This window comes from Schistocerca nitens, chromosome 1 (genome assembly GCF_023898315.1).
Source record: "Schistocerca nitens isolate TAMUIC-IGC-003100 chromosome 1, iqSchNite1.1, whole genome shotgun sequence".
NCBI classification, from domain to species: Eukaryota; Metazoa; Arthropoda; class Insecta; order Orthoptera; family Acrididae; genus Schistocerca; species Schistocerca nitens.
In genome coordinates this window covers 633,924,851-633,951,532 of record NC_064614.1, presented here as the reverse complement: position 1 = coordinate 633,951,532, position 26,682 = coordinate 633,924,851, and the positions used below count along the sequence as shown (strand labels likewise).

The 26,682-nt window shown below is 40.3% G+C and overlaps 1 protein-coding gene across 1 annotated transcript in view; it reads right to left on the bottom strand.

Annotated features, from left to right (window-relative positions):
• Nucleotides 1–9,721: 9,721 nt before the first annotated feature.
• LOC126258004 (legumain-like) overlaps nucleotides 9,722–26,682 on the bottom strand; it is a 148,074-nt gene continuing 131,113 nt past the window's right edge. Inside the window, exons 11-12 of the mRNA XM_049955607.1 lie at nucleotides 15,324–15,497; nucleotides 9,722–10,085 (exon numbers count right to left, since the gene is read on the bottom strand). Coding sequence (XP_049811564.1) covers nucleotides 9,954–10,085; nucleotides 15,324–15,497 — 306 coding nt within the window. The 3' untranslated portion in view covers nucleotides 9,722–9,953. The remainder of the gene's footprint in view (nucleotides 10,086–15,323; nucleotides 15,498–26,682) is intronic.

Sequence of the window (26,682 nt, the reverse complement as noted above, 5' to 3'; positions counted from 1 at the left end):
CTTACACCCTAAAAATATTTAAGTATTTGAAAATAACTAATACAATACTATAGTAATACAGTACTAAACTAGTACTAATATTTCGAAACTGAAAATTTAACATTATGTATGTATTTAATTCTCTATTTTATAAAGATTTCACTGGTCAACACTCATTTTCTTGCCAAGGATATTTGAGTGGCTTTAGGATGGGTTAGTGGTGCTGAGGACGAATATAGCAACCATTTATGCAGTTTGGCTCTAGTTTTTGAGATAAGGCATGATTTATTCAAAAAATTAGAAAAAATTGCTAATACTGAACTCGAGCGCTACAAACTACAATGAAAAAAGAAAATAATCTTTATAAATAGCTTCTATGAAAACCTGATAGGCATTTGTCCACGTATAAAACATAATTGAAAAGTTTCTCTATAAGTATATCATTTTCCGTCCATGACGAACCGCTTCCTGCACGCTTTCCTTTTATAGGTCTCTTCAGAACAGTCACGTTGCAGATTCCAGTAATAATCTGCCATCATATGCCTGTCCCATCTTCCTTTATATCTTTCCTCTATTCCTTTCATATCTTGATGGAACCGCTCTCCTTGTTCCTCACTGAAATCACCTAGATTACGAGGAAATCGATCCAAGTGGCTGTGAAGGAAGTGCAATTTTATGCTCATGTTAGCTCCTAAGTTTTGAAAGTTAGTGAGCATGTTTTTGACCAGTTCCTCGTAATTGGGAGCTTTATGATTGCCCAAAAAACATTTTACAACAGCGACAAAACTGTTCCAGGCCGATGCTTCAGTGACAGTCATGACACTTGTAAAATTGGTATCGTTGATGAGCCTGCGAATTTGAGGACCATCAAATATTCCTGCCTTAAGTTTTTCACTACTGAGTCCAGGGAACGTATTGCAGATGTATGTGAAGCAAATACCATTTCTGTCTAAAGCTTTGGTGAATTGCTTCATTAGTCCTAACTTAATATGTAATGGTGGAAGAACAATCTTGTCCCTACTAACCAGAGGTTCATTAATGATGTTTGCTTCACCAACAGCCATACGTTCCCTTGGAGGCCATGTTTTCTGCTTCCAATGTTCGTGCTTTGCCCTACTATCCCACATGCAGATAAAACATGGGTGCTTTGTGTATCCACTTTGTTGTCCAAGCAAGAAGTTCACCATTTTCAAATCAACACAAATCAACCACTGGTGCTGCATATACTGAATTTTCTGCAGAACCATCTTGATGTTAGCATATGCTTCACAAAGTTTTGTTGAGTGGGCAATTGGAATAGATGCGTAACGATTGCCATTGTGTAGGAGAACACATTTTAAACTTCTAGTGGAACTGTCTATGAAGAGACGCCAGTCCTCTGGTCTATATTCCGGCAGCCCCAATTCAAGTAAAAGTCCAGGTATATTGCTGCAATACACTATAACCTCTTCTTGGTTGAAGTATGGAAGAAGGTTTTCTTCTCTCGTCCGGTAAGCTGTTATTTTAACACTTGGATGAAGACAGTTCTTTTCCTTAAGCCTGGATGCTAAGAGTTCTGATGCTTGCTTTGAAAGATTGCGTTCTCGTATCAAGTCACTGAGCTCCTTCTGGTCGAACTGCTGGGGTTGTGTCTCACGTCCTTCATATTCCGAACCACTACTTGTACATTCCTCGCCGTGCACATCGTCATCTGATGATGTTAGCGTGGGTAATGTTGTGAAGGTTGGTACAGGAACATCGTTGCTGTGCACCACCGGTCTTCTTGCTGACTCCAAATCGGGATATTCCCACTTTCGTTTTTTGAACCTATTAAAACCTTTCACATTAACAATGCAAAAATAGCAATCATCTGTATGGTTCTTCTGCTCTCGCCATACCATAGGCACTCCGAAGTTTAAGCTTTTCCTTTTTCGTTTTGTCCACTGCCGTAAGCACTCCACACAGCATTTACAAACTTTATGGGGTGCCCACGCCTTGTCTTGATCTCCAAGTTTAATTCCGAAATATGCCAGATACGCTTCCTTCACAAAAGGAGTGATATTCTTCCTGTTCTTTTGAAGAACGTATTCACCACAAATGTAGCAGAACTCATCTGGATGGTTCACGCAAAGACGGCGTGAAGAACTCATGTTTTCCTAAAACAAAATTGCACAAATACTACATATTATGCAGAACTTTCTTGTATTTGCATGTCAATCACATCCAACAAACATCATTAATTGTTTTGTGTGAAATGAATACTCACCTCTTATTTGCTACGTCACGATGAAAAGGTTCTATCTCCTTGAAGCTGCACTGCACATGTGTGTGACTTTCGATAATCGCCATTTTTGTTGTTTACACTGAACGCTACCTATCGGCTGTTGCGGGGATTACCTCGGCCAACAAATGAATGTCGAGTACCGCCGAATTCAAATCTGCACAACCCTCAATATCTTCAACACACGCACCGCACAACAGGACTGAACACATGCTGACAGTGTGATGTTTGCATGATGTAATCCTCAACCACACAGATGCACTCCCTGAGCACAATTGTTTAATAAAGATAGTACAATATCACTAATTAAAAAACAGGTAGCAAATACATTACACCATATATGGACCCTGCAGTCGATATTATCCACATGAAACTCTCATTTCCACAAATAACCTATATCTCAAAAACCAGAGCCAATTTGGAAAAAGTACAAATATACTCGGAATGAGTATCATAACAATATCCCATTTTCGTTCAAACTTCCCTGGCAACGAAAAAAAAAATTATTTTGTAGAGCTGTGTTTTTAATATTGCTCTAAATGCCATTATTGGGGCTAGTGTGTCTTTAGAAAGGTGCAAATGTCGACCGTCTGACTGGATTACTGAACATGAAGTCGTTGATGACTGGTCGGATATCTAAAACATCTCGGTGGGCATGAAGAACAGCTAAGTTGTTCAATCGCTTCTGTCCCATTGTTGATCGGAGATATGACTTCAGACATCTAAGGGCGCTAAATGACTGTTCTGCTGTTGCTGTCATTATTGGAACTACTTGGAGATGCTTAGTGCACTTCACTACTTCACATAACATTTCTCCAACTGCAGGCACTTGTGTAATGTACTTTCTTACGCCACGCATGTTTTTAAGACCAGTTGTTTTTTTTATCAGCTATTCAAGTGTAAGCATAGCCTATCGACGTCTAGGTCATTTTTGAAAATCTCATGTGATTTTTCCAATTTTGTTTCACCTCTGTTTACTAAAACAAGCACTCTTGTTCAACTGCAATGACCTGTGTGAGCCCAGTTGAAGCAAATCACTCAGTAAAGCAAGATTGCACCGTTTCACAAACTTCAATGTAAATAGCTTTGTAGTATTCCTTTGGGGTTTTGAAAGTGTGCGGTGAGCTGGCTTGTTTTAATACTTCTTTAGTATATTTTGATTCCGAGGAAGTGAAGGATCATCAACTTGTGAAGGTTTTTCTTTTAAACACAATTCCCAAAAGTGTTCAAAACTACCACGCCTTCTGTTCAATATACAAATCAAGCCCTCATATATTTTTTCCAGATCAGCAAGACTTTGATGAAGCACTGAATTTTTCATTGACATCCTCTACTGGGTTGATTGCATGGCAATAAAGATGTAAAAAGAAATGTCTTGAATCGTAACATTGACTTAAGGTAGCCTGCACATTTGTAACCTGCCTCGGTTTTGTCATCTGCAGAAAGTGTTTCAAAAAACTCTAGAAGTTCTTCAATGCTTTTCAATATTCTCAAGATACTAGAAGCTCGCATAGTTCACCGAGTCGGGCAAACGGGTCGTAGACCAGCTTAGTCATTAGCGCTCTCACAGTGTATGCTTCTGAAAAGTCCCATCCTTTTGCTGGATTCCCTTACGGTGTTTATTAAGTATGGGCTAAAGCATAATATCCCTCATAGTCGTAAGAGGGCAGTAACTGTCTACAACTGCCAAGTGTAAACTGTGAGCAGTGCAGTGCACATAATGTGCTTTTGGTTGTATATCCAAAACTAACTTTTTTAGTCCTTTGAACTTACCTCTCATATTCGAGGCACCATCATAGCACTGTCCTCTTAATTTATCCATTGACAAATTAAGATGAGCAAAAACGTCTTTTAAAATACTAAACAGCGTCTTTGATTCAGTGTTGGGGGTCTTGTATAAGCCAATAAAATCTTCGTTGATGATGAAGGAATCATTGACAGTACAAATACAAAATGACACTTGTTCGTGAATCGAAGAATCACTTGTTTCTTTAACCATAATAGAAAAGCTAGTCCTTGTCAGCATAGAAATTGCACGGTACTAAAAATTGTTTCAAGAGCTAAACGGCCTTTCTTCATATCACTATCTACCTGTTCATTCGGTTGGGAGGCCACACTTCGGTTGGTGATAGAATTTAGTTTCAGAACACCTTTATGCATAAAAATATTTTTGTGAAGACAGAATTTTTTCCAAAGCCTTTTTCCAGTTAGAAAACCCTATGGAAGTAAATGCATCTTCTTTTTGAAGAAAACTGTAATAGATTTTGAGCATCTGCCTCTTTGCAAGTTTTGCAAAAAACTTTTTCTGTAGATGCTTCATATTCTAGCATGTATATTTGATCAACCAAGACTTCTGAAATGATTGTCCATGTTTTGGCTGTGAATGGTTCTCGCCTGAAGACAATGAAGCAATTGATGACAATAATTGTTGGAGGTTGACTTGCAGTATCAACAACTTCCAAGTGTTCCTTTTTGGTAACAAATTTGTCCATTGCAAACTTAATTCACAATACACCAAGTGACTAAAGTAAATGAATAAAATAGTCCTCGAGACACTCAAGTTGGAACACTAAACACATTTGCAGCATGCACTGAACAAAAGTATCCACACTGAATGACTCAGGGTGGGCTTTATATAGCCAGTCATTGTAATGTCTTGAAGCGTCAAGGTGATGCGAGGTGGAGGGTTCCAGGCACTTCTGCTCCAGTCCTTTTGATGTCGCTGCAGCTGCGGCGCTCACCCACCGACACCAGACTTTACCCGAAGGTTTGCGCACCAGGACAAATTCTAAGTGTACCCACAGCACCATAACACTATCATGATTCACACTACTCATTTTCAGTTAACCTGCTTACTACTGTAATAATTATTTGTTTTAACTCATTACTGAATGTATTTTAAAAGGCAATAATTGTAAAATAAGAAAAATAAAAAATTCCAATATAATTTTATGGTTTTACGAAGCATAATATAACTAATAATTTTCTTAAATTTTTGAGGGGCTCAGGCCCCATGGAGTCGACACCTGTGCCAGTAATAATTGTATGTTGGTATGCCGATTCAAGACTTGAAAGGGCATTTTTCGAACTGGCCTCCCTTCAGTGATATGTCAAGGACACAAATTAGGTGCTTTCCATTAAGTAATTTGAAGGTAATAAACATAACAGACTTACTTGTCTTCATTACTGTTGGAAGTGTGTTGCATATTAGGTTCAAATGGTTCAGATGGCTCTGAGCACTATGGGACTCAACTGCTGTGGTTATCAGTCCCCTAGAACTTAGAACTACTAAAACCTAACTAACCTAAGGACATCTCACATGCATATTAGGTAATAAATCAGTGTGTGTATGTGCCCTGCTCCAACCCCTTGTGTGTAAGGCTTATCGTGCCTTAGTAAGACATAGCAGTCTTTCTTTTTGTAGCTTCGGAAAGTGTTCATCTCTAGTCAAGCCTCCAATAGAAGTATTCCACAGATGTCTACCCCATCATCCAACACTTTTTGAGGCTAGATTAATAAACAGTAGGGAAAAGTTAAGACTATGATTTCAATGCTTCTGGTGTTGTACATAGCCCCCCTCCCCCTCACCAGTTCAGTACAATGCACAGAATGTTAACAATTGTCCTCTTTTGGGATGATGATCAACTCGAGCCACATTGGTTTGAATGTTGGTTATGTCATCGAAGCCTTGACTCTTCATGTGAATTTCTGCACGGTTCTTATTGATAACACAGTCTTATCATCTATTACGATTTTTTTTTTCTAGAGAAGAATTGTCCATGATGTGCATTTCAATCAAGCTGTGACAGGCCTCTGCATGTCATTTTTCTTCGGGAGTCAAGGTGTGTGGGACTTCTGAGTTCATTTTCTCTGTTGGCCGATGTTTTGCCAGTTTCTGTGCTCACTATTATCCTGCCATCCCTTGTCTACACAATGTGGAGACTGCATTGTTCAAAATTTTCAGTCTTTTAGAAGCACACGAAGTGTCAAACCTGACTTCATGAATTCCTTCACTTTGAATCCTTCACATCTTTTCCTAAATGAACAAACTTTACAATTACAGGTCTAGTTTTCATAGATCCTAGCACACACTGACTCTTGTCAATATTGTCATCTGTTCAGTTAATTTCCCTCAGGCAAGATTTTTCAGCATTGCCTTTATGTTCTCTCTGGTGTTGTGGTACTTCAAATAGTTGAAGATTATTACGTGTCTGGCAGTTTTCTAATTAGCTTGTGTCCGATAAATTATAATCTGTGTACAGTTTATATTAATGGTTTATTCTTAGCACTGGTATCAGTCAAATTAATTTGGAAAATATTTTGTATTTTTCTCAACACTGCTGCTGTGACCGTCTGGACAATGAGCCCAGGCTTCCCCCCCTCTCTCTCCCTCCTGGGGACACCTACCAGAATCTTCATCAGCTTGGTGATTCAGCAATGCTGCACAGTGTTTGATGGCAGTTCCATTTTAATTTTCACCTCCAGGTACCAGCACTTTATTACCTATTAACATCTCCAAATGCCTTACGTACAGGTTCCCTAGTCAACAATATTCGTGTATAGAAAATTTAATATCTCAGCCCATATGATCGTAAGGGTTAGATGCATATGTCATACTTTTCTCAAATTGTGCAGTCACCAATGTTTCAAGGGTGAACTGTGTTAGGTTCATTAAAAATGTTCACTGCCACAGTCAAGTATCTGTGAGCTCAAGAGGGTTTTGTGAGTATACATTTTTAGTGTTCACAAACTTTTAGATTCAGATAAATTTAGAGCGTGAAATAACATCTGCTGTATAACAGCTATGTTTATGAACAAATTTACAAAACTGCAGCTACTGCCAATAATAATATGCATAACTTGACTAAATAAATAATTGTTTTGTGGAATATTGTACATAAGTAGGTACAGTTTAGGGTAAGATTGAAGTTTCGTTGCTTTCCATTTCGCATTTTTGTGCAATGGGAAGTTTTTGCACTTTTTAATTTTTTCAGAGGAATTTACAATATTCCTTACATCTATACTGCTCCACAAATTAACTTCTGGGCTGAAAAGTCAGACATTCTACATTGCGCACAACCAACCACTTACGTTAAATGTTCATTTGTAGTCACACTTATTTGGTTTTGTCACTTCTCAATAAACAGGTTTCTTCTTGGGAGGCCTTAGTTCCTTTACAACTAACTTTCCCTGGAAATTCACTTTTCTGTTAGCATTTAAAATAGTTCATATTGACACTGCACATGAAAGTCAATTCCCGCACAGTGAACAACCAACTTAAAAAAACAAACTGCCGTTTGTTGAGATGATAAAATTCAAACAGTAATGTTTGATCACTTGACTACATGTAGAAGAAATCCACTAAACTTGTGGATTCTCCTCTTGAGAATACAAGTGGGTTGCTATATGGTAAAATCCAAAACATAATGTACACTCCTGGAAATGGAAAAAAGAACACATTGACACCGGTGTGTCAGACCCACCATACTTGCTCCGGACACTGCGAGAGGGCTGTACAAGCAATGATCACACGCACGGCACAGCGGACACACCAGGAACCGCGGTGTTGGCCGTCGAATGGCGCTAGCTGCGCAGCATTTGTGCACCGCCGCCGTCAGTGTCAGCCAGTTTGCCGTGGCATACGGAGCTCCATCGCAGTCTTTAACACTGGTAGCATGCCGCGACAGCGTGGACGTGAACCGTATGTGCAGTTGACGGACTTTGAGCGAGGGCGTATAGTGGGCATGCGGGAGGCCGGGTGGACGTACCGCCGAATTGCTCAACACGTGGGGCGTGAGGTCTCCATAGTACATCGATGTTGTCGCCAGTGGTCGGCGGAAGGTGCACGTGCCCGTCGACCTGGGACCGGACCGCACGGATGCACGCCAAGACCGTAGGATGCTACGCAGTGCCGTAGGGGACCGCACCGCCACTTCCCAGCAAATTAGGGACACTGTTGCTCCTGGGGTATCGGCGAGGACCATTCGCAACCGTCTCCATGAAGCTGGGCTACGGTCCCGCACACCGTTAGGCCGTCTTCCGCTCACGCCCCAACATCGTGCAGCCCGCCTCCAGTGGTGTCGCGACAGGCGTGAATGGAGGGACGAATGGAGACGTGTCGTCTTCAGCGATGAGAGTCGCTTCTGCCTTGGTGCCAATGATGGTCGTATGCGTGTTTGGCGCCGTGCAGGTGAGCACCACAATCAGGACTGCATACGACCGAGGCACACAGGGCCAACACCCGGCATCATGGTGTGGGGAGCGATCTCCTACACTGGCCGTACACCACTGGTGATCGTCGAGGGGACACTGAATAGTGCACGGTACATCCAAACCGTCATCGAACCCATCGTTCTACCATTCCTAGACCGACAAGGGAACTTGCTGTTCCAACAGGACAATGCACGTCCGCATGTATCCCGTGCCACCCAACGTGCTCTAGAAGGTGTAATTCAACTACCCTGGCCAGCAAGATCTCCGGATCTGTCCCCCATTGAGCATGTTTGGGACTGGATGAAGCGTCGTCTCACGCAGTCCGCACGTCCAGCACGAACGCTGGTCCAACTGAGGCGCCAGGTGGAAATGGCATGGCAAGCCGTTCCACAGGACTACATCCAGCATCTCTACGATCGTCTCCATGGGAGAATAGCAGCCTGCATTGTGCATGCTCTGTTGCCTGTGTCTATGTGCCTGTGGTTCTGTCAGTGTGATCATGTGATGTATCTGACCCCAGGAATGTGTCAATAAAGTTTCCCCTTCCTGGGACAATGAATTCACGGTGTTCTTATTTCAATTTCCAGGAGTGTAATTCATTCAGAAATGCACGGAATAGTTTTTTAGTCAGTATAAATGATACAAATACCCACACCGGATCTAGTTTTATTATAAAGTTAATGGTTTGGCATAACTGAGGAGTGTGCTACCCCCTAGTGAATGGCAATAAAAGTCTGCTGCAATGTTCTACCACCTAGTGGCATTGACATTAATTTGTAGGTTAGTGGTTGGAGCTAGCTGTGCATATTGTTTATCAAGTCCGCATGAATTTGACCCTTAAGGCAATTAAGTCATGCCAGTTGTGCATAGGCAAGAGCTACTGAAGATGTGCTCACATCCCTGATGCCAAGTTTCATGGAGGCTAGAGGAATAGCAATTTAGAATACTGCAGTAGATTTAGGTGCCATATATTTCACTTTACCAGATCTATGTATGACTGAAAGCATTCAATGAAAAATCAACCAGCAAGCTGCCAAAAGTTAGGGTGCTCACATGCACTTGTGTTCTTACACAGCAGCTACCACTGGTGGACAAACAGGTCACAGTGAAACAAGCAAGCCAAAGTACTATTAAGAATTGATCATGAGAGTTCCATGTCATGATGATATTGGTACAGAGGGGTAGAGGCATACCATTTAAGTTTCAATGAAATATCTGTTTGTGTGACAAACTTCTTATGAACCTTCCTCCCCAAAAACACACACAAAATTGAGTAACTGATCCAACAACAGTATGAATTTTTATTACTTCATAAAATATATTTCAGATGTTTCATATTTCAATCCAAGAAACTCTGATACAAAAATTGGATGACGTAAGCACACATAGAAAACTGATCAATAAAAATTACATGCATATCTGTAAGTAAATTTAGTTAACAGCACTAGTATACTACTATTTATGTGCTGCCCTGGGCCATGGCCTTACAGGTGTGCTATGCTTACACAACACCTGTCAGCTTGTTTTTACTTGTGCATACATGCTCCATGGCATTTATCACTGCTTCTTCTGAGGGGTGCTGTTCTTCACAAACATTGAGGAATACAGGAACACGCTGAAGTGCATATGGATTCTAGAATGGGGAAAAAAACATTAAAAACTATAGTTTTCCATAATTACAGTAAAAATTAGTCAATAAAAAGCAAATGCTGAAATTTTGGCATTGTAAACAAATACAAGTCATGTCATTTATAAAATAAGTACACTGTATGTAAATACTTTAGAAATGGAGGAGGAGGGGGAGGGGGAGTCTCTCACTGAGTTGTAAAAAAAAAAAAAAAAGGTATTCTACATGATCTTCTGAGGTGGTTCATTTCAACAATTTTGTTTGTTTTTAGTTTTCCCAGCAAGCTCTTAGCATTCTCATATGTAAGTTATTACAGGCTCTACAATACTTTCATAGAGCATCTTCTTCACTTAACAACTTATCTTATAAGACAATAACAGAGGGTTTAGCTTCATGATTGCTGTTTTTCCATGGGCTACTCATTGCTATATTTCACCAATTACTTTTCTGTCTATTGATAGTATGCGAGCCCAATATTTAAATTTTTTACATGCCTCAGTGTGCTGGTCACCTACTGTTGTTTCCTATACTTTCTACAATGCATATGTATTCAGTCTTTTGAAAATTTACTTTTGAAACCAGATGCGGGCTCTGACCACAATTTGTTGGTTAGGAACTGCAGATTAAAAATAAAGAAATTGCAAAAACAGTAGTAAATGGAGGTGGTAAAACCTCAATGAACTGAAGGAACACAGGACTGAAGCAGAGAAAAGAATGCAATAGAAGACAAATGGATAGCTTTGAGAGAGGATATAGTTAAGGCAGCAGATGATCAAATAGGTAAAAAGAGGAGGCCTAGTAGGAGTCCCTGAGTAACTCAAGATGTATTGAATTCAAATGACAGGAGAAAATATAAGAATACAATAAATGAAGGGAATATAGATGTCTAAAAAAAGGCTAGTGGACAAAATCAAGGCTGTAGAAGCATACATAACTACGGGAAAGATAAATGCTTTTATACGAAAATTAGAGAGATTTTTGCAAAAAAGAAAAGCACCTGTATGAATATCGAAAGCTTAAATGGCAAGCCAGTACTAAGCACAGAGTGGAAGGAATATACAGATGTATCAAAAGGTATGTTACAAGGTGTGGTGGTTGGTAGACACGTACCACATAAGCATATTGTGCTAATAGACTTCTATTGTGTGTGTGCTAGTGTCTCTGGAATGTGGAGGAGGAGGTCAGAGTTTGGCCACACAAGCTAGGCAAGAAGTAAAGAAGACAATGCAAGTTGCAATTGCTCTGACATTGTTGATGCACTATGGTCTCTGAAAAGGAACTGTAGGTAAAGAAACCAACACAGACAAGCAACAGAAGGCATTGTGTGTATACTGTGAAGTTTGTGTATTTACCAGTGGCAGTGCTAATTTGTTACATTTTACACACACACACACACACTTTCATACTGTGTGCAGGCCAGAGTGGCCGAGCGGTTCTAGGTGCTACAGTCGAACCGCGTGACCGCTACGGTCACAGGTTCGAATCCTGCCTTGGGCATGGATGTGTGTGATGTCCTTAGGGCAGTTAGGTTTAAGTAGTTCTAAGTTCTAGGGGACTGATGACCAAAGTAGTTAAGTCCCATAGTGCTCAGAGCCATTTTTTTTCTCTCTTTTTTTTTTCTCCATACTGTGTGTAAATTTCAGTCACTTGTGTGGCTATCATAAATAGGAATTAATGATGACAGTCATGTGCATAACTGTAGAGTACATGAGCGTGCTTCTTGTTAACAGGGTAGCCCAAAGGAATACAAGACAGGCTTGCCAACTCCATGAAGAACATTACCCCAACAGGCGTCATCCACCTCACACCATGTTTGCAGGACTGGGGAGGCATTTATGTAAAATGGGCAGCTCATGTCATAACAGTCACCACACTGGATGCTTGCAGACCTGCCAAACACCAGAGTCTGAAGAAGCTGTATGTCAGCGTTTTGCAGAGTAGCCTTCTACAAGCACTCAAGCGGTAGTGCACACCAAGCACTCAAGCGGTAGTGCACACCATGGGTGTAAACTATGATAGAGTGGCATGTTCTGCACAATGAGCACCTTCATACCAACAAACTCCAGGCTCATAATGACTTTCCTCATTGTGTCAATTTTTGCCAATGGCTGTTTGATTAAAGTAGGCAGGATCCACACTTTCACCGATGTATCCTGTTTTCTGATGAATGCACCTGTATCATGGACAGCATGTTCAACACTGGAAACAGCCATATTTGGATGGAAGAAAATCCTCACAAGCTGCATATTCGAGGTAACCAATGTCACTCTGTTGTCAATGTGCGTGCAGGTCTCATTGATGACCATATCATGTCATACATCCCAATTGCCTGGTATTTCTGCAAGAGGTCTTACCTGGATTGTTGGATGAGATGCTTTTGACAATTTGCCATTCCATGTCATTCCAGCAGGATGATGCTCCAAGCACACCTTGCCAATGTGGTACATGGACACTTGACCCTACTGGACTTTTATTTCTAGGGGTACATGAAAACCTTGGTTTACACTACACCTGTAAAGTTACCACAAGATCTTTTGGCATGAATTTGAGCAGAAACAGGAGTCATCTGTGTCTCATCCAAATTGCCTATGTCTTCCACATTTCAGACACTACCATGCAAACAAAAAGTTATCGAAAATAAGTTTCATACCTTTTGATACACCCTGTGTTGACAAGCTTATAACAAGAATTACCATGGACATAATACAGAAAGAGGAATCAGTAGAAAATGAGATGGGAGATATATGACACTGTGAGATGAATTAGATAGAGCAGTGAAAGACCTAAGTGAAAATAAGGCCCCTGGAGTTTATATTCCCTCAGAATTACTGCGAGAGCCGGCCACAACAAAACGCCTTCAGTTTTTAAGAAAAAAGAAATAATTCCAGTTGCTAAAAAAGGTAGGTGCTTTTGGACGTGAATACTATTGAACTACCAGTTTGATAATTCATGGCTGCAAAATATTGACATTAAATATTTATAGAAGTGTGATAAAAACTGTAGAAGCCAACCTAGGGGAAGATCAATTTAGATTCGAGGAACATGCAAGGCAATACTGACCTCACGACTTATCCTAGAAGATAGATTGAAGAAAGGCGAATCTGTTTCTATAGCATTTGTAGATTTTGTGAAAGCTTTTGACAATGTTAACTATACTACACTCTTTGAAATGATAAAGAGTAGAAGAAATTTGGAGAGGGAATCAAAATTTAGGGAGCAGAAACAAAAATTATGAATTTTACAGATGACATTGGATTTCTGTCAGAGATGGCAGAGGACTTGGAAGAGAAGTTGAACAGAATGTATAGAATCTTGGAAAGAAACATTCCACGTGGGAAAAATATATCTAAAAACAAAGATGATGTGACTTACCAAACGAAAGCGCTGGCAGGTTGATAGACACACAAACAAACACAAACACACACGCAAAATTCAAGCTTTCGCAACCAACGGTTGCATCATCAGGAAAGAGGGAAGGAGAGGGAAAGACGAAAGGATGTGGGTTTTAAGGGAGAGGGTAAGGAGTCATTCAAATCCCAGGAGCGGAAAGACTTACCTTAGGGGGAAAAAAGGACAGGTATACACTCGCGCGCGCACACACACATATATCCATCCGCACATACACAGTCACAAGCAAACATGTTTTGTTTCTGCTCCCTAAGTTTAATTCCCTCTCCAAATTTCTTCTACTCTTTATCATTTCAAAGAGTGTAGTATAGTTAACACTGTCAAAAGCTTTCACAAAATCTACAAATGCTATAGACAAGCAGACATGTCTGCTTGTGACTGTGTATGTGCAAATGGATGTGTGTGTGTGTGTGTGTGTGCGCGCACGCGCGCGCGAGTGTATACCTGTCCTTTTTCCCCCCTAAGGTAAGTCTTTCCACTCCCGGGATTGAAATGACTCCTTACCCTCTCCCTTAAAACCCACATCCTTTCGTCTTTCCCTCTCCTTCCCTCTTTCCTGATGAAGCAACCGTTGGTTGCGAAAGCTTGAATTTTGTGTGTCTATCAACCTGCCAGCGCTTTCGTTTGTAATGGGAAGTTTTGTATGAAAGTGAAACATGGACAATAAGCAGATCAGACAAGAAGAGAATAGAAGAAATGTAGGTTAATTCTTACAAAGAAGAAAACAGCAACCAGCCACTATTAATACTGCTATTTATTTAGGTAAGTAGCGCTGTTACTGGTTTCGAACAGGCAAGTTCATCATCAGACGGCTGTTCACATGATTTTCAAGATACATTTTACATTATCGTCCATTTTCAATTTTTGTTATTCCACTGTGGCAAAGTGTTTTTTGGTGTGTTGTTGCCGTCGAAGATTCCGTGCGATTTTGTTGCGAAGTTGCAGCATTGTATTTTCCGAATATTCCTAAATATATCCAGCACTTATGTAATTTGTACATCACCATATTGTGCAAAGCACCACACACACACACACACACACCAAAAAGAATTTGCCACATGTGAAGTTATCACAAAGATTGCAGATTTACAAACACAAATCTGCAATCTTTGTGGCAAATTCTTTTTGTGTGTGTGTGTGTGTGTGTGTGTGTGTGTGTGTGTGTGTGTGTGTTCGTGCTTTGCACAATATGGTGATGTACAAATTACATAAGTGCTGGATATATTTAGGAATATTCGGAAAATACAATGCAACTTCGCAACAAAATCGCGCAGAATTTTTGACGGCAACAACACACCAAAAATACTTTGCCACAGTGGAATAACAAAAATTGAAAACGGATGATAATGTAAAGTGTATCTTGAAAATCATGTGCAACAGCCGTCTGATGATGAACTTGCCAGTTCAAATCCGTTAACGGCACTATTTACCTAAATAAATAGCAGTATTAATAGTGGCTGGTTGCTGTTTTCTTCTTTGTAAGAATTAACCTACATTAATTGTACACAGCCACGGTCTCACCATGTCAGTTTTAGGCAAAATAGCACTAGAGAATAGAAGCTTTTGAAATGTGGTGCTACAGAAGAATGCTTGAAATTAAATGGGTAGTTCGAATAACAAATTAGGAATTTATGGTACAGCTCAACTGAAAGAAGGGATCGATTGATAAAGGTAAAAATTGTAGAGGGAGACTAAAGCTTCTTTATAATAAGCTCACTCACATGGTTGTAGGTTGTGTGACGATGATGAAGGGGTTTGCATAGGATAGATCACAACAACAAAGCACTGAGATAAAGTCTGAATACCAACACTAATAGTACATAACTGAAGTCTTACCTCTGAGAGCTTGAAGCACATGTCTGAGAATTTTGTAACTAGACGTTTGTAACAATGCATATTTGTTCTAGTCAATGAATGCTTTGTTCTTTCCAGTCTCGCTACACTTGTTACATCACCTTCAGCAGCCACCTGCAAGACCTTTCGAACAGTTTGGTCTAGGCCACGGCGCATCTGAAATACAAATATAATTGTAATTTTTGTTTTTTTTTCCCCCTAAGCACCTACTAACATAAAATAAGGTTTTCTTAATCAAACATGCCATATAATCCTTATCTGCTGACACTTTCCTTTCCATGTGAATGTGTGTAAAATGACAGCAGCAATTTATCTCACTGACCTACGATTGAGTTCAGTTGAATCTGAGCAGAAGACTGAAATGCTACAAAAATTTCTTTTCCACATACTGGACCTGTGCATTTTAAATACTAATGATCTCCATAGAGTAATAAAGGGTGATAAATGCCACTAGCAGGGTTTTGTCTGTCTCTGGTAAGAGAATTAATTTAAGCTCAAACCATAGAATGGAGGAAAGCTATAAGAGAATTAATTTAAGCTCAAACCATAGAATGGAGGAAAGCTAGAAGAGGACAGCATTTTGATGACAAGAAGCCTCAAAAATGTACTAGGAGGCATTTTAGAAATATTACTTAGAGCGAGTTTGTAGACGTGCAATTTACTAAGATCAGAATGAAAGTCAAGAAATCGGGTACAAATTCTGAACACGTTTTGTACCGCATGTTTCGAAAGAAAAACTAGGATAAGACTTAAAAGTAAAGATGAAAATACATTGACAGTTTTATAAAATGAAATAAAAAAAGAAAATGTATACACTGCTGGGCATTAAAACCGCAGCATCGTGAAGATGGGAGCAGAGAGAGATGTGCCAATGGGGGTGTGCCTCATGACAATAGTAGATACAGGGTTGGCACCACATCACGTTTTCAGGTGAGTCCTGGTTCTGTGTGCAGCTTCATAATGGTTACATTCATGTGAGGTGGCACTAATACAGGCTCAGAACATGGTATGAGAGTGCCATGGGGTACACAACATGACCACTTTTAGTTTGAATGGCCAATAATTTGGATAGCAGCAGTTACATTTCTGAAGTGTTAATGCCACTAGCTATACCCTATCTTTGAGATCTCACTGACATTATTTTTTTGTGAAAATAAAGCATGTTGCCATTTCTGTCCTGGCCACCGCAATATAGAGGATATTTGACCGTTGCTCCGGTCAGCACATTCCGCAGAACTCTCATCCACTGGAAACACCCGGTCACGAGTTGCCAGCACAGTGGCACATCACTACTTACACACACATGTGGTGGTAGGCACAACGAGTTTGTCTATCTGGACACAGTGTAAACAAAGTTCTTGTGTAAAGGGTGTGTTTTAATTTTGAATAACTTCTTGTGAACTGGAAATGATTGAATATCTGCAACCGAGTTTTCTTCAGTGCAGCAATACTTAATTTCAAGTTTTGTACATAATTTACAAAATAAACACTTTAGAACACATGTCCAACCATTCCTTTCGGTCTGTGCTAGCACAATAACACTGATAATTTTAAATGGAAGATGTCCATGTGCCAAAAACTCTCTGGAACTTTACCATTACATTTCCAACACATAAACCCAAACAGATTTCTCTAGTCAACATTCAAAACTAAATACTCAATGTTTCTGAATGCTTTTTGTTGGTGCCCAAATAATACAGGGTGGTCAATCGTTAATGCAACTGCTTTCAAGGCACTTGGCCAGCCAGTGAGGCCGGCTGCTGTGCCTGCGGAGCAGGTGACAGGAGGTCAGCAGTAAATATAATATGGAAAATCCAGGATGGAATGTAGCAATATTATGAAAAAAGATAGTTACTACTCACCATAAAGTGAAGATGCTGTTGGAGACAGGCACAACGAAAAGACTAGCACAAAATAAGCTGGTTGTGTGTGTGTGTGTGTGTGTGTGTGTGTGTGTGTGTGTGTGTGTGTGTGTGTGTTTGATATTTATCAACACCCGTAGGCAGCTAAAGGTCAGGATTTCATTCTCCGCTATACTGTGAGTAGCAACTATCCTTTTTATAATATTGTAAATATAGCATGGTTTGTTGTGTCATTTATTTCTAGCATACACAACATAAACACTTAAAAAGGTAAGTAAATCACTCAGGTATGTTAAGCAAGGAAAAGCTGGAACTGCCTCCCTTCATTGTTCAAGCATTTCTGGCATCTGCTTACAAAACTGCTCATTAAACTCTGCAGTTCCCTCTGAGAAATGGCTGCAATTTCTTGATGAACATTACTTTTAATTTCATCTAAAGTGTGTGGATTTGATTTGTACACTTTCTCTTTTAATGTTCAAGAAATGTTCTTTGTTGTGAAAATAAATTGGTTTGAAGAAAATGTTTTGAGATTTTTTCCAAAATTGTACTACTTTCCAGAAATGCCTCTTACAATGAGGAATACGTTGAGAAGTGCAGGAATTAAGGACAGCTTTCAAACAAGGAACATTGAACTACTTAGATGAATCCAAATTCTCTCGTTGCTTTTGAAATGGGCTGCTAAAATTTTGACAAAAATGGCTGGCATGATGTAGTTCTTAGTCAAGAAAACGATTTTAATAAGCTTAAAATGTTAAGTAATTCATATGCAGGGAAGTTTCCAAGTAAAAAAACTAAGTAGCTGAAGAACTTAAATGCTCATTGAATTTTAATTTATCAGCATTTACCGAACTCAGATTGACATACTGAATCACAACTATGTGCTGCAGAAAATAGTTAAGTATTCAGCACAGGTCAAGGTAAGCAGTACGGATAACACAGACCCAAGTAGAAGCCTGAACGTAAGGCACTTAGTGAGTACGTAACCTGATTACTGGCAATGATGCTGGTAACAGGCATCCCAGCTGCAGTCGCAGGACTAAGGTCTTTCGAAGCCCACTTATCTGCATTACGAACAGGAGACCAGACATAGTACTGAACTCTGAAGGATCCCATTTGTTACATATCCTCCCACCCACATCTGTTCCTATGTTTTGTGTTGTTGAGATACTCTAGCCAATGCAAGAAGGGTACACAGAATTTTCCTACAGGATCGTTGAATGGGAATATTGAGAAACCCCACATCCATAAAACTAAACTTTTCAGGAGACACCAAATACATCCCAGGTCCGAAAGTTATGATGAAATTTCATTTTACTTCTTATAACTTGTTAAAATAAATGTAGAGGGGATACTGCCAATGCTCTGATGACAACCTTGATACAGTTTCCTGACATTAAGTTAAATTTTATGTAGCGAGCTTTCTCAATATTTTATAAAAAATAAGCCTCAATCTTTACCTAACTCATACTTTATTGCTAATATGGACAAAAATCAAACAATCTATGCCTATTTTCTATCTTCTTTGACATTATATTCTATCTATGATTAATTTTTTCACACATGTTAGCCAATTGTTTACATCAGAGTAAAAGTTCCAGATGATTTCTTCTTTTGGTAGGAATGGCAGAAATCGCCTTAGGTTATCCATTTTCATCTCATTTATAGACACACGATCTTAAAAAACCTGACTTACAGGGCTTGGTGGAGATACAGATGTATCATCCAGTTAGAATGTGTGCTCTTTTGCTCCATCATTAAATGGCTTGACTGTAACAACATCAAGATGTTTGTATGAATAAAAGAACCACATGAAATGTGTTACATGAAAGTGCTGTTTCTTATTTCCTTGAGTTTCAACAGAAATAGCACTCTTTTGGTAGAAATTTAGCTACCATTCCTTAAAATTTACCATTTCTATTTTTGTCTTTTCATTTCAAAATTGATCTTTTAGTTTTTATTAATTATACATATTTTTTCAGAAAACATATCCTATCCATCTTCCTAATTTTCGTTTTTACCATGCTCAAATCTCTATTAAATGGAAGGTAAGAGCAGCCGCTTATTAGAAAGTAATGGATGATGAACTAAAATCCTCCATGTGCCATAAGCATTAAATAAAATCACACTATAGCATGGTTTTAATTTTGGCCTCCACAAGAAAAGGAGAACAGGTGAAAATTGCATTATCAAAAAGAAATCAATAGACTTCATGAGGGCTTTTTCATGCTATTCCTTCATGATAAGAGAAAATGTGGCTCCTCCTCTGCGTAAGACATGCACATTAAAGTCATTTACTGACGCAAGTAAAACATGTCTTGTATTGGTATCTGAGGCAATTGCAGGTGTGCATAAAATCAAATGTGGGACCTGCAATGGTAGAATCTGTCTGTTTTCTCTTTAACTATTATATTTTCTTGAAGAATTAATCAGTACATCTCTTCTGCACTAATAACTCAGTTATTGCTGACTTTTTAGCAGCATCATTCAGAGATGGGAGTTTTGATTTTTGCACTGAACTCTTCAAGTGTGCAACATGCGTCCACTTGTGGTTTCCAAAATTTGAAATTCCTGTCCACAGAAAATTTTCAAATACACTCCTGGAAATTGAAATAAGAACACCGTGAATTCATTGTCCCAGGAAGGGGAAACTTTATTGACACATTCCTGGGGTCAGATACATCACATGATCACACTGACAGAACCACAGGCACATAGACACAGGCAACAGAGCATGCACAATGTCGGCACTAGTACAGTGTATATCCACCTTTCGCAGCAATGCAGGCTGCTATTCTCCCATGGAGACGATCGTAGAGATGCTGGATGTAGTCCTGTGGAACGGCTTGCCATGCCATTTCCACCTGGCGCCTCAGTTGGACCAGCGTTCGTGCTGGACGTGCAGACCGCGTGAGACGACGCTTCATCCAGTCCCAAACATGCTCAATGGGGGACAGATCCGGAGATCTTGCTGGCCAGGGTAGTTGACTTACACCTTCTAGAGCACGTTGGGTGGCACGGGATACATGCGGACGTGCATTGTCCTGTTGGAACAGCAAGTTCCCTTGCCGGTCTAGGAATGGTAGAACGATGGGTTCGATGACTGTTTGGATGTACCGTGCACTATTCAGTGTCCCCTCGACGATCACCAGTGGTGTACGGCCAGTGTAGGAATCGCTCCCCACACCATGATGCCGGGTGTTGGCCCTGTGTGCCTCGGTCGTATGCAGTCCTGATTGTGGCGCTCACCTGCACGGCGCCAAACACGCATACGACCATCATTGGCACCAAGGCAGAAGCGACTCTCATCGCTGAAGATGACACGTCTCCATTCGTCCCTCCATTCACGCCTGTCGCGATACCACTGGAGGCGGGCTGCACGATGTTGGGGCGTGAGCGGAAGACGGCCTAACGGTGTGCGGGACCGTAGCCCGGCTTCATGGAGACGGTTGCGAATGGTCCTCGCCGATACCCCAGGAGCAACAGTGTCCCTAATTTGCTGGGAAGTGGCGGTGCGGTCCCCTACGGCACTGCGTAGAATCCTACGGTCTTGGCGTGCATCCGTGCGTCGCTGCGGTCCGGTCCCAGGTCGACGGGCACGTGCACCTTCCGCCGACCACTGGCGACAACATCGATGTACTGTGGAGACCTCACGCCCCACGTGTTGAGCAATTCGGCGGTACGTCCACCCGGCCTCCTGCATGCCCATTATACGCCCTCGCTCAAAGTCCGTCAACTGCACATACGGTTCACGTCCACGCTGTCGCGGCATGCTACCAGTGTTAAAGACTGCGATGGAGCTCCGTATGCCACAGCAAACTGGCTGACAGTGACGGCGGCGGTGCACAAATGCTGCGCAGCTAGCGCCATTCGACGGCCAACACCGCGGTTCCTGGTGTATCCGCTGTGCCGTGCGTGTGATCATTGCTTGTACAGCCCTCTCGCAGTGTCCGGAGCAAGTATGGTGGGTCTGACACACCGGTGTCAATGTGTTCTTTTTTCCATTTCCAGGAGTGTATAATTGATAGTAAACAAAACTGGAAACTTAAAATTTTGAGAAAGCCCCCGTCTTTCTTACATAGGGGTTTCACTTCAGTTTAGGTAATGCAATGGCTGCGTAACAACACAGAAAATGCCAGAACACATGGGGTTTCTATATCATGATCAGACTATATGTTTAAAGTACAAAATCATAACTAATTCAGTTTTGCCAAAAAATGGACATGTGGGGGTTTCTCAATATTCTCATTCAGTTTAGTTAATTGGCTCTGCCAGGACTTCATTCATGAAATTATATACAGGTCTCTACAGAACATCCGTATCGATGACAAGCTGTATATATGAGTTAAGTATTCGCTTGCAGACCACTTTCTCAATATTTCAGAATACTGGAAAGAGTGAAATGGATCAGTTAGATGTGATCTATGTATCTTCATTTCTACAGGTCAGCATCACCACAGCATATTAAAGTCTGTCACAAAATATGCCTTGACTACCTGATAAAACTGGAATAAGATTTTGAATGATTGCAATATCCAGAAACACGATCCCTTTTTTATAAACAATGATTTTTGTAATCTCAGGTGTTGCATTTTTTAAACCTTGCAGATTAATGACTGTCAGCAGTATGAACAGTGTCTGTCAGAGTAAATTCATTGCTTTTGTATTTAACTGCTTAATGTGATGAAGTAATTAGTGAATTTGGTGGCCAGTGATTTCAATGTGTCATCATTTATGCCATACCTGCTATCTGGGAATTCAATTTAATTCACTTTTGGCATTTATTTATGCCTTGTTTAATAATACTTCAAATTATTATTGGCTTGTTTCTGATTTTTTTTTCAGTAGTATGTGTTTTCTCTTCTTTGATAACACACCAGACAATTTTGATGATGATGATAAAATTTTAACTGTTGACTGCAACTGGCCATCTGAATCAGGAGACTCACTGTCCTCCTGGCAGAAAGTACGGGGTGAGGCAGTGAAACGGCATGATTTCGACTCTGGCTGATGGGTGCGATGAGGGGTTATGGGAGTGGGGTAAATGACCTTGAGCGACTAGACAGGTAAAATTCAGTAGCCATGGAGCACTGGTCAAGCGCTCAATGTGCGTTTGCTGAAACAGTATATTATAAAAACATGGATAGTATGGTTGGTGCCCAACGTGCTTTCCGTAGTGAGTTTAATCTATTGCCACAGGCTCCTGTGCCATCAAGGAAAGCCATCCTCCTGTGGGTGCAAAACTTAGAACCCACAAAGCATGATGAAGAAATAGGTGGTAGTGAAAAAACAATCCAGACCCCAGAGAACATTGATCGTGTGTGCGATGCATTAGCACGAAGTCCGCAAAAATCAGCAAGGTGGCACAGCGCTGAACTTGGTCTTAGCAATCGATCAGTGAGATGGATTTTGAAGAATAACCTACACTATCATCCATACAACATACAAATAGTGCAAGCCCTAAAACCTAACGATTACAATCACTGCATATGCTTTTGCCGAGCAATGCTTAATGTTATCAGAAGAAATGGAGAAAGAGTGCATAACTTATGGATGAGTGGTGAAGCCCACTTTCACGTTGGTGGCTACGAAAACAAGCAGAACTTCCAGTATTGGTCCGCAAATAAGCCATGTGATCTTCATGAAAAACCTCTCCATTCTAAAAAAGTAACAGTTTGGTGTGCAATATCTTCTTGTGGAATCATGAGATCCTATTCTTTTTTAAGATTAATATGGTAACACAAAAACAGTGAACTCTGAGCGTTATGCTGACATGTTGGCAGCTTAGCCATACTGCTACCATCTCAATGGATTTGCTTAAACTCCCATTTCCAGGACGGCTAATCAGCAAGAATGGTGATATCCCTTGGCCTGCCCATTCGCCAGATCTGACCGCCCCAGACTTCTTTTCTTTGAAGCTATCTTAAACGCTAAGTCTTTGAGGAAAATTCACAAAGAACAAAACAAGATCTGAAGGAGTGAATCCGGCAGGAAATTAACAACATTCTGTTCCAGATGCTACAGAATGTCATGGGCACATTTAATCTTGACTCCGACAATTTGTGCAAAACCAAGGACCCATCTTACTGACACCATATTAAAAAATGATTAATTTTAAGGTAAAACACTAATTTCCACTCCTGTAGTTAAGATTCATGTTGAAATAATTATACTCTTTATTGGTGATTTTTCAAAGCCATGCCGTTCCACTGCCTCACCCTGTACTTTAACCTCAGAAGTGTTATCTACCACTTATTCTTGCTTCTGTTTAATTTTACACTCATTTCTTATATGAGAAACCAGAATATAAGAACTATAGGTCTATGTTTAAAGATGAATTAAATTTTTCCTCGGCAGTTTTGTAAAACTCTTACTAATATTCTTACCATAATCTCTCCCTACACACTTATATTTTACAATATTTTCTTTTATCACCTAAGGGAATGTAGTTGAATTGCAACAGGTGTTGCTGAGGGAACTCAGGAAATGAAACACCAAAAACAGCAGATGAGTTGTACCGTTTGCCCTACATAATATCAGACAATGGCCGTAGTACAGTGGGTATAAAATGCAGGCTGGCAATAGCAAGAAAGGCATTCATGAAACATAGAATCTGTTGCAAATGTCAGGAAGTCTTTTTTGGAGGTATTCATCTGGAATGTAGCCTTGAACAGAGAATCTGTTGCAAATGTCAGAAAGTCTTTTTTGGAGGTATTCGTCTGGAATGTAGCCTTGAACAGAAGTGAAACATGGGCAACAAACAGAACACACAGAAGGAAAAAAATTGAAGCTTTTGTAATGTGGTGCTACAGAACAATGTTTAAGATTACATGAGTAAATCAGATAACTAATGAAGAGGTACTGAATCACATAGAAAAGAAAAGAAATTTGTGGCACAACTTTAATACACGATGGAATCAATTGATACGACATCCTGAGGCCACAAGGCCTCGCAATTTGGTAATTCTGTGAGGAAGGAGGAGGGGGTGGCTTGTAAGGAGAGGGCACAGCTTGACTACAGTAAGCAGCTTGAAATGAATCTACCACATATATGCAAATAATCCACACACATTTTCCACAAATTTAAGGAGAAAAACTGGGGTCTGCGAATCAATTAAAATAAGATAGGTATTGCTCCACTTCCAACAGTAGAACCCGTTATAACATGACGTTGTTTAGGCCTCAGTCTGTGTTATGTCAGTAACACATTAAAAGTGAATTATTACCCAAGGGTTAACTTGTTAATTATGGCTACTAATTCTCCATTATCACTTGTATGTAGCTAAAGGAAAAAATATAGAAGAAGCAGAAACACTGGAAAACTTGCAGGAGCAAGAAAGTACAATCTGAGCAAATATTGTATGATGTGAGTGAAGGTTGTATTTTGCGACTGGAGAAGAAACAAAATGCGGTTTCAAGAAATGAAGGGTAGTTGCCACGAATTTCACATCAAAATGAAAAGGACCCAACCCTCAAAAAAAGGCTCTGTGATTATGAAGATGAAAAGCAACAATAATGATGTGCAGTGATTTGTGAAATTTGCCAACTCAAAGCACTGACTTCAGCCAAAAAACTATACATCTCCATTTTCAACCCAACTGACTAGGCTTCCAAAGGAAAACTGCCATGACTCAATGGCTTCCAGGTGATTATGAGGAAAAAGTTGTGAATTTTCATTGCTAAGTGATAAATTTGCACCACAAACATTGGGCGACATGTTTGGCAACACTGCCCCGGTGTGTTACTGAATTTGCATAACATATTGGCCCTGGACAACTTCTGTGGACATACAACTGAGAAATACACGAAATGTGTTGCAAACACGACCAACTATCAGCTGTATAGGGGAATGATGACAATGAAAGCCTATGGTGGACTGGGACCAGAATCTGGATTTCCACTTTACGCAAGCAATTGCCTTTATATCACTTTGGCTATCTGAGCACGATTCACGGCCAAACCCAAACTTCCATGTGTTTCGTTCCTCCAACCAGTACTCGTATACACATTATGTAATTCCTGTACAAGGGAGGACACTGCCTGGTACTGGTGGGTAAATACGATACTGCAGTGCCTGTGTTGTTAAGAAGACTGACGCAATGTTCCTTCAGACATGAACACATGGTTCATTCCAGTCTGCACATGCAGTTCCTAGATCAAAACAAATAACACTGTGGTCACTCATAGTAACATTCTTGTTTAGAGTCCATCAATTGGCTGATGTGTTTGCTAGCATTACCATTTCTATTAACATCAAGTTGGTTTAGTTCATTTAGCATGTCTTGTTGCAACAGGCCACACCTATCTGTCACACAGCTATGCCACAGCACAGATTTTATATTAGCGTCAGTACTGGACCTTGTGTGTCCCAAAAAACTGTAAGCATCAGTTTTCCAGCGGACGGTTGGGTCTTGAACTTTTTCTTGCATGGCAAATTTGGATGTTTCCATTCCATACTCAGCCGTTTACTCTACGGCTCGTAATGATGGATCCATGTTTCGTCATCAGTAATGATGCTGTCTAAGAAGTTGTCCCCTTCATTACCACAGCGATCCACATGTTTTTTGCAAATGTCCAAGCGTGTTTGTTTATGCAACTTTGTGAAACCCAAGTCTGTTGTGGATGATTTCGTAGGCAGAACCATGACTAATTTGCAGTGCCAGGTACCAAAAATCCTGCAGAGTTGTAAGTTTCCTGGTTCTTGTGCTGCTTCTGTTTGCTTCTGTTACTGCTGATATTGGTGAAGCTGGTGAAAAGTCTTTCACTGTTGAAGACTGAGGAGGGGCCAATACTGATGTAAGGTCATTGGCTGCTGGCACATCAGGCGTTTTTTTTTTCCCCCCTTGTTAACGATGCAGTTGCATAGTACGTAGCTGCTTTGGAAACTTCTGCCCTAGTTGAATCCTTTATTTCAGCTGCTTTTGAGGAAAGTGGAGATTCTAATGCTGGACCTGTTGTCAGTGATTCAGTTTCATTTTCTTGTTGGAAATTTTCAGTTGCTGTGTTTGGTGGTGGAAGTGGTACGGCCATGCTATTCTTGTCCTTAACTGCCTTCACTGCATTAAGGATTTCTCGACTAATGAATGATTTGTGGTGGTAAATGATTGTTCGGCTCCTTCATCGCACGTAACACTTGTGCGACCATTTCGGAATTTTTCAGTCCATTCGTAGACACTCCGTTGTGGCAAAACACTGTTCCCGTACTGTATCAAAAGTCTTCGATGATTTTCGGCCCGATACTTCTGTTGCTCTTCTTTGGTGCAAATAGACAGTGGAGCAGACATGATTAACAGCATGGCAGCAATAACGAAACTCATCTAGCAGCTTGAAAATTGCAAAGATATAACAAGAAGTAAACAAAGCATGCATCATCAAAGTAAAATGACAGTACTGCCAAAATAAACAAAAATATAACTAAATTGCGGATAATAATTGACTCACCATCATAATTATGCACCTACAAACTGTTGCCTGTAACTAAA